Source organism: Poecilia reticulata, chromosome 9 (assembly GCF_904066995.2).
Source record: "Poecilia reticulata chromosome 9, P_reticulata-male-v2, whole genome shotgun sequence".
In the NCBI taxonomy this organism is placed as follows: domain Eukaryota; kingdom Metazoa; phylum Chordata; class Actinopteri; order Cyprinodontiformes; family Poeciliidae; genus Poecilia; species Poecilia reticulata.
The window spans coordinates 3,696,765-3,710,389 of record NC_088838.1 but is presented as its reverse complement, the minus strand read 5'-3'; the positions used below and the strand labels follow the sequence as shown (position 1 = coordinate 3,710,389).

Genomic DNA, 13,625 nt, shown 5'->3' with positions numbered 1-13,625 from the left:
CCAATGACGGCAGATAAACAGTTTTTCTGTTCTTTCGCCACCATTAGCACATGTGGTTGATTGACAGTGCTAAGCCCCTCCTCCTGACTCTGATTGGTTGTTTTAGGTCAGGAGTGGTGCATTTCTTCAGATGGCAACAGTAACTTAGGAGGTGAATGAGATCCATCCACAGATTCTCTCATAACAAACCGTCACAAAATGACAGCAGTTTCAACAGATATATTTAAAAAACATATTCTTTCTAAAAGTTACATACTGCAGCTTTAAGGAGAGAAACCAGAGCTGCTTTAGTCCCCACATGGTGTCATTCTGTCTGAAAGCCTCAGCTCACCTGCTTCTAATAGATGGAGAAAACACATCTCATCCAGAACCGATGCGTGTTTTTACATCTGATGGATATCAGCTCTTTATCTCTCATACACACACAGAACGGTTCCAATTTGCTGGTTTACAAAAATCTGTTTTATTCCAAAGGTGACACTATGCAGCATTATCCTGAATACTGTGTGCTTTTTTCATCTCTTGTTTGAGGATAAATGCTGATAAAAGTTTCAAGCAAAGCATGAGACTTAAATGTACAGCAAGAAAAGAATGTATAAAGTAAATAGATATATATATATAAATATACATGAGGAGCTTCATTCCAAAATCATGTACACTCTTTTGGAAACAGTCCTGCTGAAATCCAGAGACTTATTTCTGTCCTGTTCTGTTTACTAAAGTAATAACATTCCAGAGAATGATATGCACTTTAGAAAGCTGGTTTCAGGAGGCTGTTTATATGGGATGAAATTCTTCATTTATTTTTCACTCCATGACATGTTCCATCTTTACACTATGTGTGAGTTTGCCTATGTTTGGTTTGTCCAATAAATGCAAACTTATTTCTTCATAAAAAAGAAAATTATGGATTTTTTTCTCTTTTCTTTTTTTTTTTTTTTTTTTGTGGTGTTGGTAGAAAATGTGTCGAGTGATAGCGTTAAATCCCTGATGAATTTCTCTCATTCTGAGAATCTGGACTCTCATAGAGTGGGTCGGCGAGCGCTCCGCCCGCCGCTACGTCATCAAACGGCTCATCCTGCTGAGGAAGGAAAACGGAAAACTAAATCCCAAGATTTTAGGATTCTATGATTCCAGAATGCTAAGTGAGAAACGAGCAGTCGCTTACCTTAAGGCACTGGTTTGCTTTCACTGTGAAGAAAAATAACTGTTTATTTGATCAAATTCATTTATTCTATTATAAAACAAATTGCATGCAACTAAATGACACTGTTTGACTGGAATCCTCCAATGAATACTTGGAAAAACCCAAAAAAAGAAGGAAAAGAAATGAAAGTTTACAAATAAAACATCATATGACTCCAGTGTTTTAAAGTCCATAATCTTGGTGATAGTTTTTAATAACAGCTGACATTGAGCTTCTGATTGTATGAACGTCTGGCTGCTGTGAAACCAGAGCAGGAAAGCGTACAAAAACAATGTACCCAAGTAAAAGTTACCGGTGTAAAATGTTACTCCAAAATAAAAAGTACATCATTAAAATTATACTTTTAAGTAAAAGTAGCTTTTTCATGAGCAGAAGAAAGTTCTGCCTGAGGATTTCAGAAAGGAAATAAGAACATACAGGTCTCAAGCTGTTTAATTAAAGAAGAACCTTTATAAATAAAAATGTAACACGTCTCATTTAGTGCTCTTAAATTTAAACTAAAATATTTAGAGGTTGATTCTGTGACACGGAGCTGCTGTTTATAGCGTAACATTTTCTTCTAACTGTATTTTTCTGTGTTGTATTTGTTGATGCGTCTTGGCCAGGACTCACTTGAAAAACAGATTTTTAATCTTAATGACTTTTTTTTATCCTGGTAAAATAAAGGTTAAATAAAAATTTGACAAAATACAACACATGATAGCACATCATCATGAATATTTGAGAGTTCTGTGTATTTAAATACACAAATACCTAGCATCTTCTGTCAGCCTGGCCATCTGGCATTTCTGACCATCATAACTGTCCAATATGTCCACTCTTCTTCCTGTCTAATACTTTTAAATAACTGACTCCAAACTAAGCACGTGGTCGCCAATACAGATTGGAATCACAAGCACCAGATATAACTGAAACAAGTTACATCAGTTGTTAAAATATAATTCAGGATGTTCACATGGTCATAGCATTGAACATAAACCAAACTAGTTGACATCATATGATAAAGCTGATGTCTTTCTAATACTTAGAAACTGGTCCCTTAAGTACAGTGAGGTTTTTTTTTTTCTCAGAGTAACTTAAACTACGTTCAATGTGTTTTTCCAGCTCTTTTGTCTTCCAAATGATACAACATGGAATCTGATTATTAACCCAGCAGAACAATAAATGCTATTTTTTTCTGTTGTTTTTATTATGATTATTTTATTCGTTAGCGGGAGTTATTTTAAATGTAACTGAGTAAAGTATTTTATTCAAAACAAACTCAAGTTAAAGTCAAAGTAAAATTTTTAGCTCCATAAACAACTTTCAAAAGCACAAAGTACAGACAAGTTGTTCTTGGTTACTGTAGTGCAGGTGAATGTAACCAGTTACTTTCCACCCCTGAGTGAACCACATTGTCGGTAAAGTAAAAAGATAAAAACAGGAACAGCTTACTTGTGGTGCAGACATGAGCACATATGGTTGCTATGGGCAGCAGAGGCAGCAGCATCCAGCGAGTAAAACTCCAGATGAAAGCAGCTGAGGCTGCAGTGAAGGCAAATTAATGGAGATCAGCTTACAGTGGTCATATTTCATCAACTTATGCATCTTCAATAAAAGAAAAAGTGGGTGTAAATCTGCCACAGTCACTTTATGCTGGTGTCTTGGTACTTACATGCTTATTTAAGAAATTCTTTAATCTTTATGGCAGTGGTTCTTAAACTTTTTTGAGGTACCGAACCCACCAGTTTCATATGCGCATTCACTGAACCCTTCTGTAGTGATAACTAAAATATATATTTTTTTCCAAATTCAAGATATATGGGTGACCCCAAGATCACTAAGTCTTCTTAAAAGGTAGAGTCTCTGAGAACAGTTCTTCGAAATATAATCAGTGTTTTCAGTAAAGTTGAGCTGACTGTCCAGGAACAACCCAAGGTATTTAAAATCTGCCACAGTTTCAACAGGTTGGCCATCGAGAGAAACTGAAACCACTTTAAGGTCTTTAGGTCATTTCATTTGCTCTACATTCTTAAGAGAATGAAAAATTAATAATAAATAATAATGACTTTGCCGTATTCTGATTTAGTAATGTAATTATATTAATTGTGTTACCATCCTCCATGCCACTAGAGGCAGTAGGAATCCCGAAAAGATGCGACTAAGGAGCAGATTTAGAAGTTCACCGAAAGCTACAGAATTTGGTAAAAACTGTGAGCTTTGCTGAAGTAATTAAAGACACAAGTTCAAATCCATGCTGAGTGGAGCTCCTTCAATCAGGGCTCCTCCACAGCTCTGATTGGCTAAGCAATGTAACGTGATCCTCTACAGCAAGTGATGGCAAAGCGGGGCGTCATCACGACTTTACACAAGTTTGTCTTTACCTCCGCGGCAGAGGCTCCGCCGAACCCCTGAGACCGACTCAACGAACCCCAGGGGTTGTGGTTAAGTGGTGGTTACGTGGTTAAGAACCACTGCTCTATGGCAACCGTTCAGTTGTACAAAATGGCTGGGTGGACTTAGCTCTGCCTTCAAGGTACAGCTCCTCCTCAGTTTCCAAGTTTCAGAGCTTCCGCCTCACAGAGCAGCTCCCCCACTCAGCTCCTTCAGACTAGCCAGAAGCAATTAGCAAACACCTGGTGGAACTATATGTGACTGATCCATAAGGGCAGATCTATTCAGTCCAATTCTATGCTTTGTGTGAGATGATGCTTTCCTATATATTTTACATTATATTTAGAATTCCTAATTGCACTTTCTGAACCATTTGAAAGAAGGTTTGTTGCAGTTTATTTTTCTGTTTGACCAAGTTAGTCAACCTATTGTTTTCATCAGTTTCATTTTCTTCATCATTTATTTTACATTTACTGTTCTATTGCACTGACTGAAGAGATTACAGTTGGTTGTACATGTTTGCTCAACCTTCTGAAGCAGTTTGTGTGTTTTAGTGTGCAGTGCTGGTGCAAAGTTACCAAACACATTTGAAAATCACTACATTTATGTCTGTTTAAAAAAAAGAAAAACGTCTAAAGTCAGTTCAGCTGTTTTTCTGTATCGGCTCAGTATCGATATCTGTATCGGTGCCGGAAGTGAAAAAAATGTATTGGTTCAGCCCAACTTAGCAGGCTTCTAAAAATTATCATTACAGTGAACTAACTGGAAGTTATCTTTCACCAGATTGTCGCCTACAGCAACTAAAACAAACGCAACAATCATAGTTGGGCTTTCATTGGCTGTCGAGACGCTGTTTTTACTTACAGCTATGAAAATATCCTTCAGCCAGCTTGATGATGGTGTCGTTTCTGCTCAGTAGGCCGCACCAGTACACCCCCCCTGTGTAGCTCAGCTCCAGCAGCTCCACGGTGAAGGAGTGCAGGTCCTGGGTCACCCTCAGCTTGCCTCCATCAGCCAACTGGGAGCTGTTGCTGAAGGTGAGGCCTGTGCAGCACTCTGCAGAGCTCTGCCGGCACCAGACCCGCAGCAGGTTCTGCTGCTGGGCTTCATAGGGACATGTGAGCCTCTGCCAGAACACTGCTTCATTGCCACCTGCATGAACATTTGGAAATATACCAAACCAAAACAACTCGACCATGTAAAAAAGTTTTACAATTCACTAAACTAAATTTTTAAAAGTGAAGAAAGTGGTTTTGACAACAAAATGATATCTATAAATGCTCTGAATGAATAAGTTGTATACACTCTTCAAGCTGTTTCAGTCAGAAACGTAGCACAGTAAAGACGTATGAAGCTCTGCAGTTGAACTATAGCATTAATTCGTGAGATTGAGATTTAAATCAGCATTGCATATTTTTGGAAACTTACCTATTGCCAAAAGGAATACCAGGATTAAAGAATGCATTTTCCAAACACCGAGCAAAGCTGCACTTACATCGAATAAAATAAAAAGGCAATGTTTACCGGAAGAGGAGTCTTAAAAAATGTGCCCAAGCTTCAGGAAATGTCTAACCACACAGAGGTTCCTATCTATAGCCTACATGCTGATTGGATGATTACTGCAACACAGCTAAAAGTCTCAGTAGATTTTGTATTTGGCCCCCCATTTTTAAAAGAAAGCTCTTTTTTTTTCTTCTCAATTTTGGAATGAGACGTCCTCATTTTCGATGGGCATTCTTTTCTTTTCTTTTGCTCGTTGTGATTCTTATTCTGGTGTCAGAAGTGACCCGCTGAGGTTCCAGGTCAACTCACCTGTTTATCATCCTGCCCTCGCTTTGTACCAACCATCTGTTATTTGTGTGTTCCTTCTGTTTGTTCATCTTAACAAACCGTTTTGTTTCATTTAGCTTTTGCATATCAGTTTACTTCCGTATGCAGTTGAGATTTTTTCATGAATTATTAATATACATAAATCTCCAATTATATATTAATTGATTGAGTTTAATTACATACACATTTTTTAAAATTTTGTATTAAACCCAAACTAGACTATTTCAGTTCAAATCCCATTTGGTTTGGGGTGATATGAAATATGTTAGATTAGGATTATCAAACTGTAATTAACCTCCTAATAAATTTTTTATTTTTTTATTTTTTATTTTACTGGATTCTAAACCCCACTTTATCTTACAGCGAATGTGCAATGAAGACAAAACGTCTTTCTAAGGCAAAGGTTAGTCTTTTCAATCCGGAGAGCCATTTTTGGCCCTGGGTCAGCTAAATGAAATGTGTCTAAAACTGCAAAACCTGAAAGACCTATAAATAGATAGCATTTTTTTTAAGTCAGACTTTGTTCTATTTGTTTGATCTTGTTATCTAAAAGTAATCTTTTTATTACATTTATCCTTAAGACAAGTTCTTTATTATTTTTAAACAAAGTTTTCTTTTTAATAGAGCCATTCTGAAGATCTGAAGTAGATACATGTGACCCCAGAACTGCAGGTTACAGATCCCCGTAGTAGAAAATGGATTAAGCATAGCAGATAATCCATTTAAGTTAGAATGATGTATGCGAAACAAACAGCAGCGGCCCTACAGTATACCTTCACAGTGGATACTCATTTCAGACTCTTATTTTGAAAAGCTAGCCAAAGTCAGTACCGACGGTTTTCATTGGCTGTTTCTTCAGCGAATGACGCGAGTTGTTGTTTGGGAGCTTTTTCTTCCCCACGTGAGTTTGTGGAGCCTGGAAGCTAGCAGCCAGCATCATGGTGAGTTAAAAACAACATTGGCTTTTATTAGGAAATTGTCGCAGTTTGAGCTGATAATGACGGCCGCTTTGGGACCGCCTTGACATGGTTGGCTTTAGAGTCTGTAGCCTCCCTGGTGCTTGGAGCTGAAGGCAGGAGGATACAGCTCTCCATAAACACTGCCAGGGTTCAGAGGCTTTAAATGGGCTAGAGATCAACATTTAAAACGTCCGTACGATGACCTGTGGAATTATAAAGTTTAGGTTAAAACAGGACAGGAACTGAAACAAGTGCTGCTTGTTTCATCCTATATCTGTTTCTAACTTTTCCTGCGTTTCCCCTCTTGTTCTATGATCTGTTCTCACCATTCTGAATGTTTTTTGCTTCTTGCTCTTTTCACCACAGCCTCTGTCTGTTTTTCCGTGTTGTTGCTTTCCCCCCGCAAACTGGTAGATCTGCTTCAGTGTCTCCCCAGCTGACCCACCACTTCCTGCCCTGTCCACAAGGCCCAGTCTCCTGCTGCTTTTCTGTCCCAGGCTGTGCTTTATGAAAGTGGTTTAGTTGGCTGGTGTTCAGGGTGCCTGTGCAGTATGGAAAAGTATGGTTGTTGATTAATGTATTATTCACATCACAAGAAAAAACTGAAATTTGTATTTCCTCACTTTATTATGTCATATTGTCTAAATGCTGAATTAATCTGTCACCATCTGAAGTTACATTACAACAGACATTTCTTGTTTAAGGTCAGTTAGAATGATACAAATTATTTCCATTTGCTAAATGCCAGAAAACTTAGTGAGAATATTTTTTAGATATTTTTACCTTAACGCGATTTGTTCCAATATAATAAATGCTGATTGTTCCTAATGGCTTACTGACTAATTGGTCTGTGTAATTGAAATAATTTCAAGGTTGGTTTATATTTTAAGCAATAAACAAAGTTATTAAATTGGGGTATTTTTTCTTAAATTAGTGTTTGTTTTGTTCTCAGACCAGTCAGTTGTATACAGTGTATGTAATGGACATTTCAAAACATAAAAATGGGTTTTATTTTAGTTTACTTTGTCCCTGCTGTAGAATGTGCAATATTTTTTACAAGACATTAAAGGCAGTAATACATGATATATTAATGCTTTTTTTTTAGTTCATTTGTATTGCTTTTATCTCTAAAGTGTGGTGCTGGAAAATTTTGAAAACTAACCTTGAAAGTGTTTGAATTTTACTGTGGGAATAGTGGGAAAACCATGTCCTTAGTAGGAGTGTGTGACTTGAGTCTGAAAAGCTCTGTCTGCTTTTCTGTGTTTTCCTGCTGTGTGACGGTGAGGCAGCTCCGTCGAGAGGTGAGGCTGAGGCGGGAGTACCTGTACAGGAAGGCCCAGGAGGACCGGCTCCAAACGATAGAGGAGAAGAAACTGAAGCTGAAGGACGCACTCGACAGTGAGGCAGCACGACAACACAGATCGCCTTTTTCCTCATGCATTTTGCATGAGTGGTTAACACTAGGAGCTGTCCAACCACAAATATCCCTGTAACACAGGTATTTATTTGTTCTTGACCACAGAAAACTCTCCCCTTCCGCCCGACGTCCGCAGAGAAGCCCTGGGGCTGCAAAAGCTGGTGGAGTACGATGACGAAGGGGCAGAAGGTAAGTGAGGCTGGAAGCTGACTGTTCGCTGTGTTCCTCCCCGTGTCCCTCTCAGCTCATGTAACCGTCGGCTTTTTTGCGTTCAGGCGTCAGCTCTCACATGGACGACGAGTATAAATGGGCCGGAGTGGAGGACCCCAAACTGATGGTGACCACGTCCAGAGACCCGAGCTCCAGACTCAAAATGTTTGCCAAGGTGCTGATGTGGTTTCAGATTAGATGATGTAGAGCACATGTAAACACACTGTGATCATTACTGTCTGCCTCTCCCTGCAGGCAGCTCTGCATGCTGATTCCCATCATGCAGTGCTGAGGTGACAGCCTTGCGCTCTGGCATCTGTAGTTGATTTATTATTAGGGCAGTCAACATTAATGCATACAATTAATCTAAAAAGTTTAACGCATTACTATTACATAATGCAGATTAATCACATTACCTATTTTGACCTAACAGTCTCTCTCACAGAGGGTTATTTAGGCCCGGTCCCAGTACGCTTAAAGGACACCTTTGTGTCCTTTAAATGTGCGTTTCCACTGAAGGGTTCAAGTGCGTAGTGTGTTCTGATTCTAGGGACTGGTCTTTAGCCCCGCCCCCTCTGCGCCCTTGATCCACACTTTGGTTAAGTCAGCACCCAGGCCAAATAAATTCTTAGTGCCAAAAGAATTATTGAAAATTAAAAAAAAAAACTGTTGGATAAAACCAACGTAGTATGAGCGAATGATGAATTATCCGTCCTCTGAAGCACAACTAGTTTGTAGTTAACATTTCTAAATTGTGCTTAAGCAAAATGACTTCATTTAAACCTTCCTGAATATGAAAACTGAAATGTTTGGATTGAGACATTTCCTTAAACATTTTTTGAAAAATTAGCATTTTTACATTTTAAGCTTACAAAGTCAAGCATATACATTACTCATGATTAATCACTGTACTAAAGTGTTATTGTGATAAATTACTGTGTTGTTGTTTTGAGACCATTTTTATGTAATATAGTGATAATTACATAATAATGCAAGTTCACCCTCTCATAAACTAATAAACTTTAATTTGTTTAAAAACCATGAAAACTGGAACTGGAGGATATTTTCAATATCCAAAATAAAACACGACAACCAAACCATAAGAAATAAAAGTTTATAAAAACCTTTTTATTTCATTTTTCAACAGCGAATGACGGGAGTTGTTGTTTGGGAGCACACACAACCAAAACCATAATTAAAATGGATTATGACGTATCTGTATTATTCGATTAATTGATTAGTTTATTGCATGTTATTTATAGAGGGATGTAAAATGTGGATTTCTGGATATGTATGCTTTATGAACTGTTTCCATATTTTGTCACATGACAACCACAAGCTGTGTATTTGACTGATGTGATTTGTCTGGTGTGCATTAGTGTTGTGCCTTCAGCAGGCAGCTCTTTGCAGCAGCAGTTTTTCTCCAATCCTGAACTCGCTCAGGCTCTGATTGTCTCTGTGAATATAATCCCACCAATAATTATCTCTTTCTTTAGGTAGAAACTTTGCAAACTACTTTGAATAACAAACTGAGTTTACTGTACCGTTTGATAACTGGGATCAGGTGGAATGCGTGTAATTGGAGTGAAATGATTAAGAGCCTCGAGACGACATTTGTTGTGAATTGGCACTAACAAACTGAATTGAATTTGTTTATCACAAATGTGTTTGTAATGTGGCAAAATGTGAAAGGTGAACATGTCTAAATACTTTTTCAGGACATTTTAATTTTCTAGCAGATGCATGGAAATACTTGCTACTTTCAAACTGAACATTTCCAGTCGAATGCTTTTGCAAGGTGCTGTGTGTTGCATTGTGAGGTTTGACAGAACAGATATCGACAGAAGACTGACTGACCTCAGTGCGATTGTAGCTTTCTGTAAAGTGTGAAATGTTGCAGAGATCAGTGAGTAACATCCCTCCATGCTGTCTGTAGGAGGTAAAGCTGATGTTTCCTGGAGCCCAGCGGATGAACAGAGGAAACCATGATGTGGCGGCGCTGGTGCGGGCCTGTAAAGCCAACAACGTATCAGACCTGGTCATTGTACATGAAACCAGAGGACAGCCAGGTAGGCAGGCTGACATTAGCCTTTGTTCCTAGATGCTTCCTGTTGTTTTAACCAAGTGAACCTGGAACTAATAATGAATAAAGTCCTTCAGATTTTTCTGTCACTGTTTTAAAACGAAACAAAAAATGGTCAATGATGGAAAGCATCCTGCTAACACAACTCCTGAAATTTGCTGTGTGCCCCCCAAGTGTCTGCTGTGGAGGGACAGAAATTCATGCTTTTTGAGTAGCTAATCTTTTGAATAATGCACAGATCTAGCATTATCTGTGCTCTAAAGTTATGGAGACTTTAGAGCTCATCTGGTGCAGCTGAACCAGCGTTCAGAGAGTCTTATCAGCTTCTGATCACTTCTGTTGGAGAAATGTTCCCTGATTTTGAAACTTTGGCTGAAGTGCTGTTTGTAATTCTGATCTCCAGAACAACATAAAAACCCTGAGACATTTGATTAGAAGCAGGTGTGCTATTGAGGTCCATGCTTACCAAGATGAAGGAGTAGGACCGGAGTTCATATTCAGTCATACGTGGTTACTGGGCCACAGCCAGTGGTTTTTGTCAGTGTTTGAAAAAAAAAAGACATTTATTCATCTGCTTGATGTGTGATGACACGATGTGGATTCTCTGTTCATCTTTTTGAATTTTAATTAAACCAAATGAAAATTAAATTAAATATGTCATTAATATCACGGCATATTTTATTTTAATATATAAATTGACTAGATATTTTTGACGCCATCAGTCAAAATGATGGACAATGAAAAAAATCTAGTGAAACTGAATTCTGTCCTTATGTTAGTTGATATATTTATTATAAAGACCTACAGATAACCAACTTGTGTATTTTACCATCAACATGTAAATATATTCTGTGTCCTATTTGCATCCTTACCAGCGTTTAACCGATTGGATGTTATGTGATGCTGAAATGATGGTAGAGAAAACCGGACTGTGACAGCAGAGCTTTAGGCATATGACTAAAATGTGTCTAGATAAAACATGTCAAAACTTTCCTACTTTAAGTCAATTTGCCAGAAAACAAAAATCTTTTCAGGGCGTTCATGGACTAAAAATAAGTTCATGTTACATATATTTTTTAAGCTACCCTGTGGGTCATATTTGAATCTCTTCTTAATAATATGTGGTTGTTTTGAGCGATACACGTTTCCGCGGCAGGGCATCCAGGCACGCTCTTCTCGGCATAACACCAGTTCGCAACCTGATGTGTGTCTACACTGCTGTGACTGACAGCCTCGGAACATGACAGGAGGGGTCCAGGATGGATCTGTCTTTTCCACATTGAAACTGCAGTCTGTGGGAGTTTCAACCAGGCAGAAACTATCCCAGTCACCTGCAGGAATTGTTAAAAGAGACCTGAACTCAGCTGTCCTGAGCAGGTCAGGCCGCCGGGAAATATCCCAGAGCGCCTGATGGCCGACCCACGCTGTGTTTAAGTGTTTAGCAGATTAACTATTTTCAGGATGCTACAATACACAATATTTCTTGTTTAACTCAGCATGTCTGCATCTATTAGAGAGACTTGTGTTATATGACTGACATCTGATGGATCTGCTGGATGTTCCTGTATGGTTACAGATGGCCTGGTTATTTGCCACCTACCGTTTGGACCCACAGCTTATTTCACGCTCTACAATGTGGTGATGAGGCACGATGTTCCCAACATTGGCACCATGTCTGAGGCCTACCCCCACCTCATTTTTCACAACTTCACCTCACGCCTCGGCAAAAGGGTGAGCGCCGAGTGTGTGCAGACTTTGGGGATATTGTCTTACATCTCTTGTTTGTGCATAAAACTAATTAATTGTTCTTGTGCAGGTGTCGAATATCTTGAAGTATCTGTTCCCAGTCCCCAAAGACGACAGCAGGCGTGTCATCACCTTCGCCAACCAGGAGGACTTTATCTCTTTCAGGTCAGTGCCATGGAAAACATTATGGAAAGTAAAATACAGCAAATAAATAAATAGACAAATCAGAGTTTTTTCTTTTCTTTCAGGCATCACACCTATAAGAAAACCGACCACAAGAACGTAGAGCTGACAGAAGTAGGACCCCGGTTTGAAATGAAATGTAAGTATTGGTGGCTGAGTCTGATGCAGAAACAGCAAACAGTACCGGTTAGCTGGTTTTTAGCAGATACACCAGCATTCTTTGAAACTCCACACTATCTCCTAAGGTCTCAATAAAATATCTGACTAGTTCAGCTAAATGGCTTCATGTTAAACTAGAGCTAAATCTTCTCTCTCAGGGAGAAAACAGTGGAGACGTTTAAAGCAGAATTAGATTGTAAAACCGTTTCCCAAATGTTGAACATCTCACAGAGCTCCGTCAAGAATAAATAAGGACAAAACTAGTTCTAGTAAGTATCTCCTTAGCGTGTCATTTTGACAAAATGTTTGGACACCTCTCGTTTAGATCAGAGCATATCCTTGAGTTAGAATGGCCTAGGCAAAACACAGGCCTAATTCAAATCAACAAACTGCAGCACAGTTTGAAAACTGATGTGTTCAGATGCTCTCAAAAATCAAACTCTTTCCCAAAGGAAAAGGAGAACATGCAAAGTACTGAACAAGGAAGCTGAAAACAAGTACAAGCCACACTTTTCAGGTTTTCAGGCATCATTTTCCTCACAAATATCCCCTATTGTGTTGGTCTATTACATAAAATCCCAAGGAAATACATTGAAGACTGTTATTGTAAAGTGATGAAAAGCTGGAATGGTTAAATGGGTTGTGAAAGGTTTTGCCAGCTCTCTGTTCCTTTGGGTTTTTCTGGGTTTTAGGGGCTAATGTTAACAATGGCCACTCATTTGGACAGAACATCCCTAATATTTACCAGATTGTTTTTGTGCTACCATAACTTTAGCATTAATTGGACTGTTATTGTCTTTAATAAAACATCTGAACATCCAGACCAGAATTAATGGAAAATGATCCAGAATGTAAATCACTGGAAGGAAATCCTAAAAAGGGTCATTATTTCTTTCTTACGGGGGCAGGATACGGTACGGTGAAAATGATTTCCTCTTTATGGCTTTCTTCTGTTCTGGCATTTTTGTCACATTTTAATGCTCAATTTCACACACTTTAATTGCTCCCAGCCTGTAGAAACAGTATTGTTACAAGTTCATCTCTTTATCTGTTTAGTGTACATGATCAAGCTAGGTACCCTGGAGAACGAGAGCACAGCAGAGGTCGAGTGGCGTCATCACCCCTACACACACACAGCTAAGAAAAGGAAGTTCCTCAGCGTGCAGTGAGACCAGAGACATGAATGAATGAATGAACCGGCTACACCATCTTCACGGATCTTCAGTTCCATTTTGGGTTTAGAATATTATGATTCATACTTTGTTAGAGCAATCTGATATAAGTAAAGACATGACCATCAGTTATAGATTTTTGTCATATATATTGAAAGCTCCGTTAAATTGAGCATTTCTTTCAGGCATCCCGTTTGGTTAGATCCTTTGTGGTTTGTACTTTGCATTTATTCCTTTTCTAAATAAAATATGTATCATTTGTGTCGTCTTGTTTTATTTGACCTGT

The 13,625-nt window shown here is 38.6% G+C and overlaps 2 protein-coding genes across 3 annotated transcripts; one reads left to right on the top strand and one right to left on the bottom strand.

Moving 5' to 3' along the window:
• Nucleotides 1-410: 410 nt before the first annotated feature.
• On the bottom strand, nt 411-5,407 carry LOC145552991 (uncharacterized). Of its 2 annotated transcripts, none has more exons than XM_081611257.1 (5): nt 5,009-5,407; nt 4,445-4,732; nt 2,642-2,731; nt 1,169-1,191; nt 411-1,078 (listed from the first exon to the last, which is right to left on the bottom strand). In XM_081611257.1, exons 1-5 carry the CDS (start codon nt 5,043-5,045, stop codon nt 980-982), a joined length of 537 nt encoding a protein of 178 aa, XP_081467383.1. In that variant the 5' UTR covers nt 5,046-5,407; the 3' UTR covers nt 411-979. The 2 variants fall into 2 exon arrangements, with proteins under 2 accessions (XP_081467383.1, XP_081467382.1); XM_081611256.1 differs by having other exon boundaries at nt 411-1,081; nt 5,009-5,402.
• An 819-nt stretch (nt 5,408-6,226) lies between these two features.
• On the top strand, nt 6,227-13,600 carry imp4 (IMP U3 small nucleolar ribonucleoprotein 4). The gene is made up of 9 exons (XM_008417341.2): nt 6,227-6,351; nt 7,659-7,767; nt 7,892-7,975; nt 8,062-8,171; nt 9,933-10,065; nt 11,656-11,810; nt 11,896-11,990; nt 12,074-12,147; nt 13,224-13,600. Exons 1-9 carry the CDS (start codon nt 6,349-6,351, stop codon nt 13,334-13,336), a joined length of 876 nt encoding a protein of 291 aa, XP_008415563.1. The 5' UTR covers nt 6,227-6,348; the 3' UTR covers nt 13,337-13,600.
• Nucleotides 13,601-13,625: the final 25 nt, after the last annotated feature.

Bases quoted from the DNA above. Each gene is read 5' to 3' on its own strand.
- LOC145552991 (XM_081611256.1), bottom strand. From the start codon at position 5,045: ATGCATTCTTTAATCCTGGTATTCCTTTTGGCAATAG. The intron at 4,733-5,008 runs GTAAGTTTCCAA...ATGTTCATGCAG, and splicing joins GGTATTCCTTTTGGCAATAG to GTGGCAATGAAGCAGTGTTC. The intron at 1,192-2,641 runs GTAAGCTGTTCC...TTTTCTTCACAG, and splicing joins TGCTCATGTCTGCACCACAA to TGAAAGCAAACCAGTGCCTT.
- imp4 (XM_008417341.2), top strand. The intron at 8,172-9,932 runs GTGCTGATGTGG...TGCTGTCTGTAG, and splicing joins GACTCAAAATGTTTGCCAAG to GAGGTAAAGCTGATGTTTCC. The intron at 11,811-11,895 runs GTGAGCGCCGAG...GTTCTTGTGCAG, and splicing joins CCTCACGCCTCGGCAAAAGG to GTGTCGAATATCTTGAAGTA.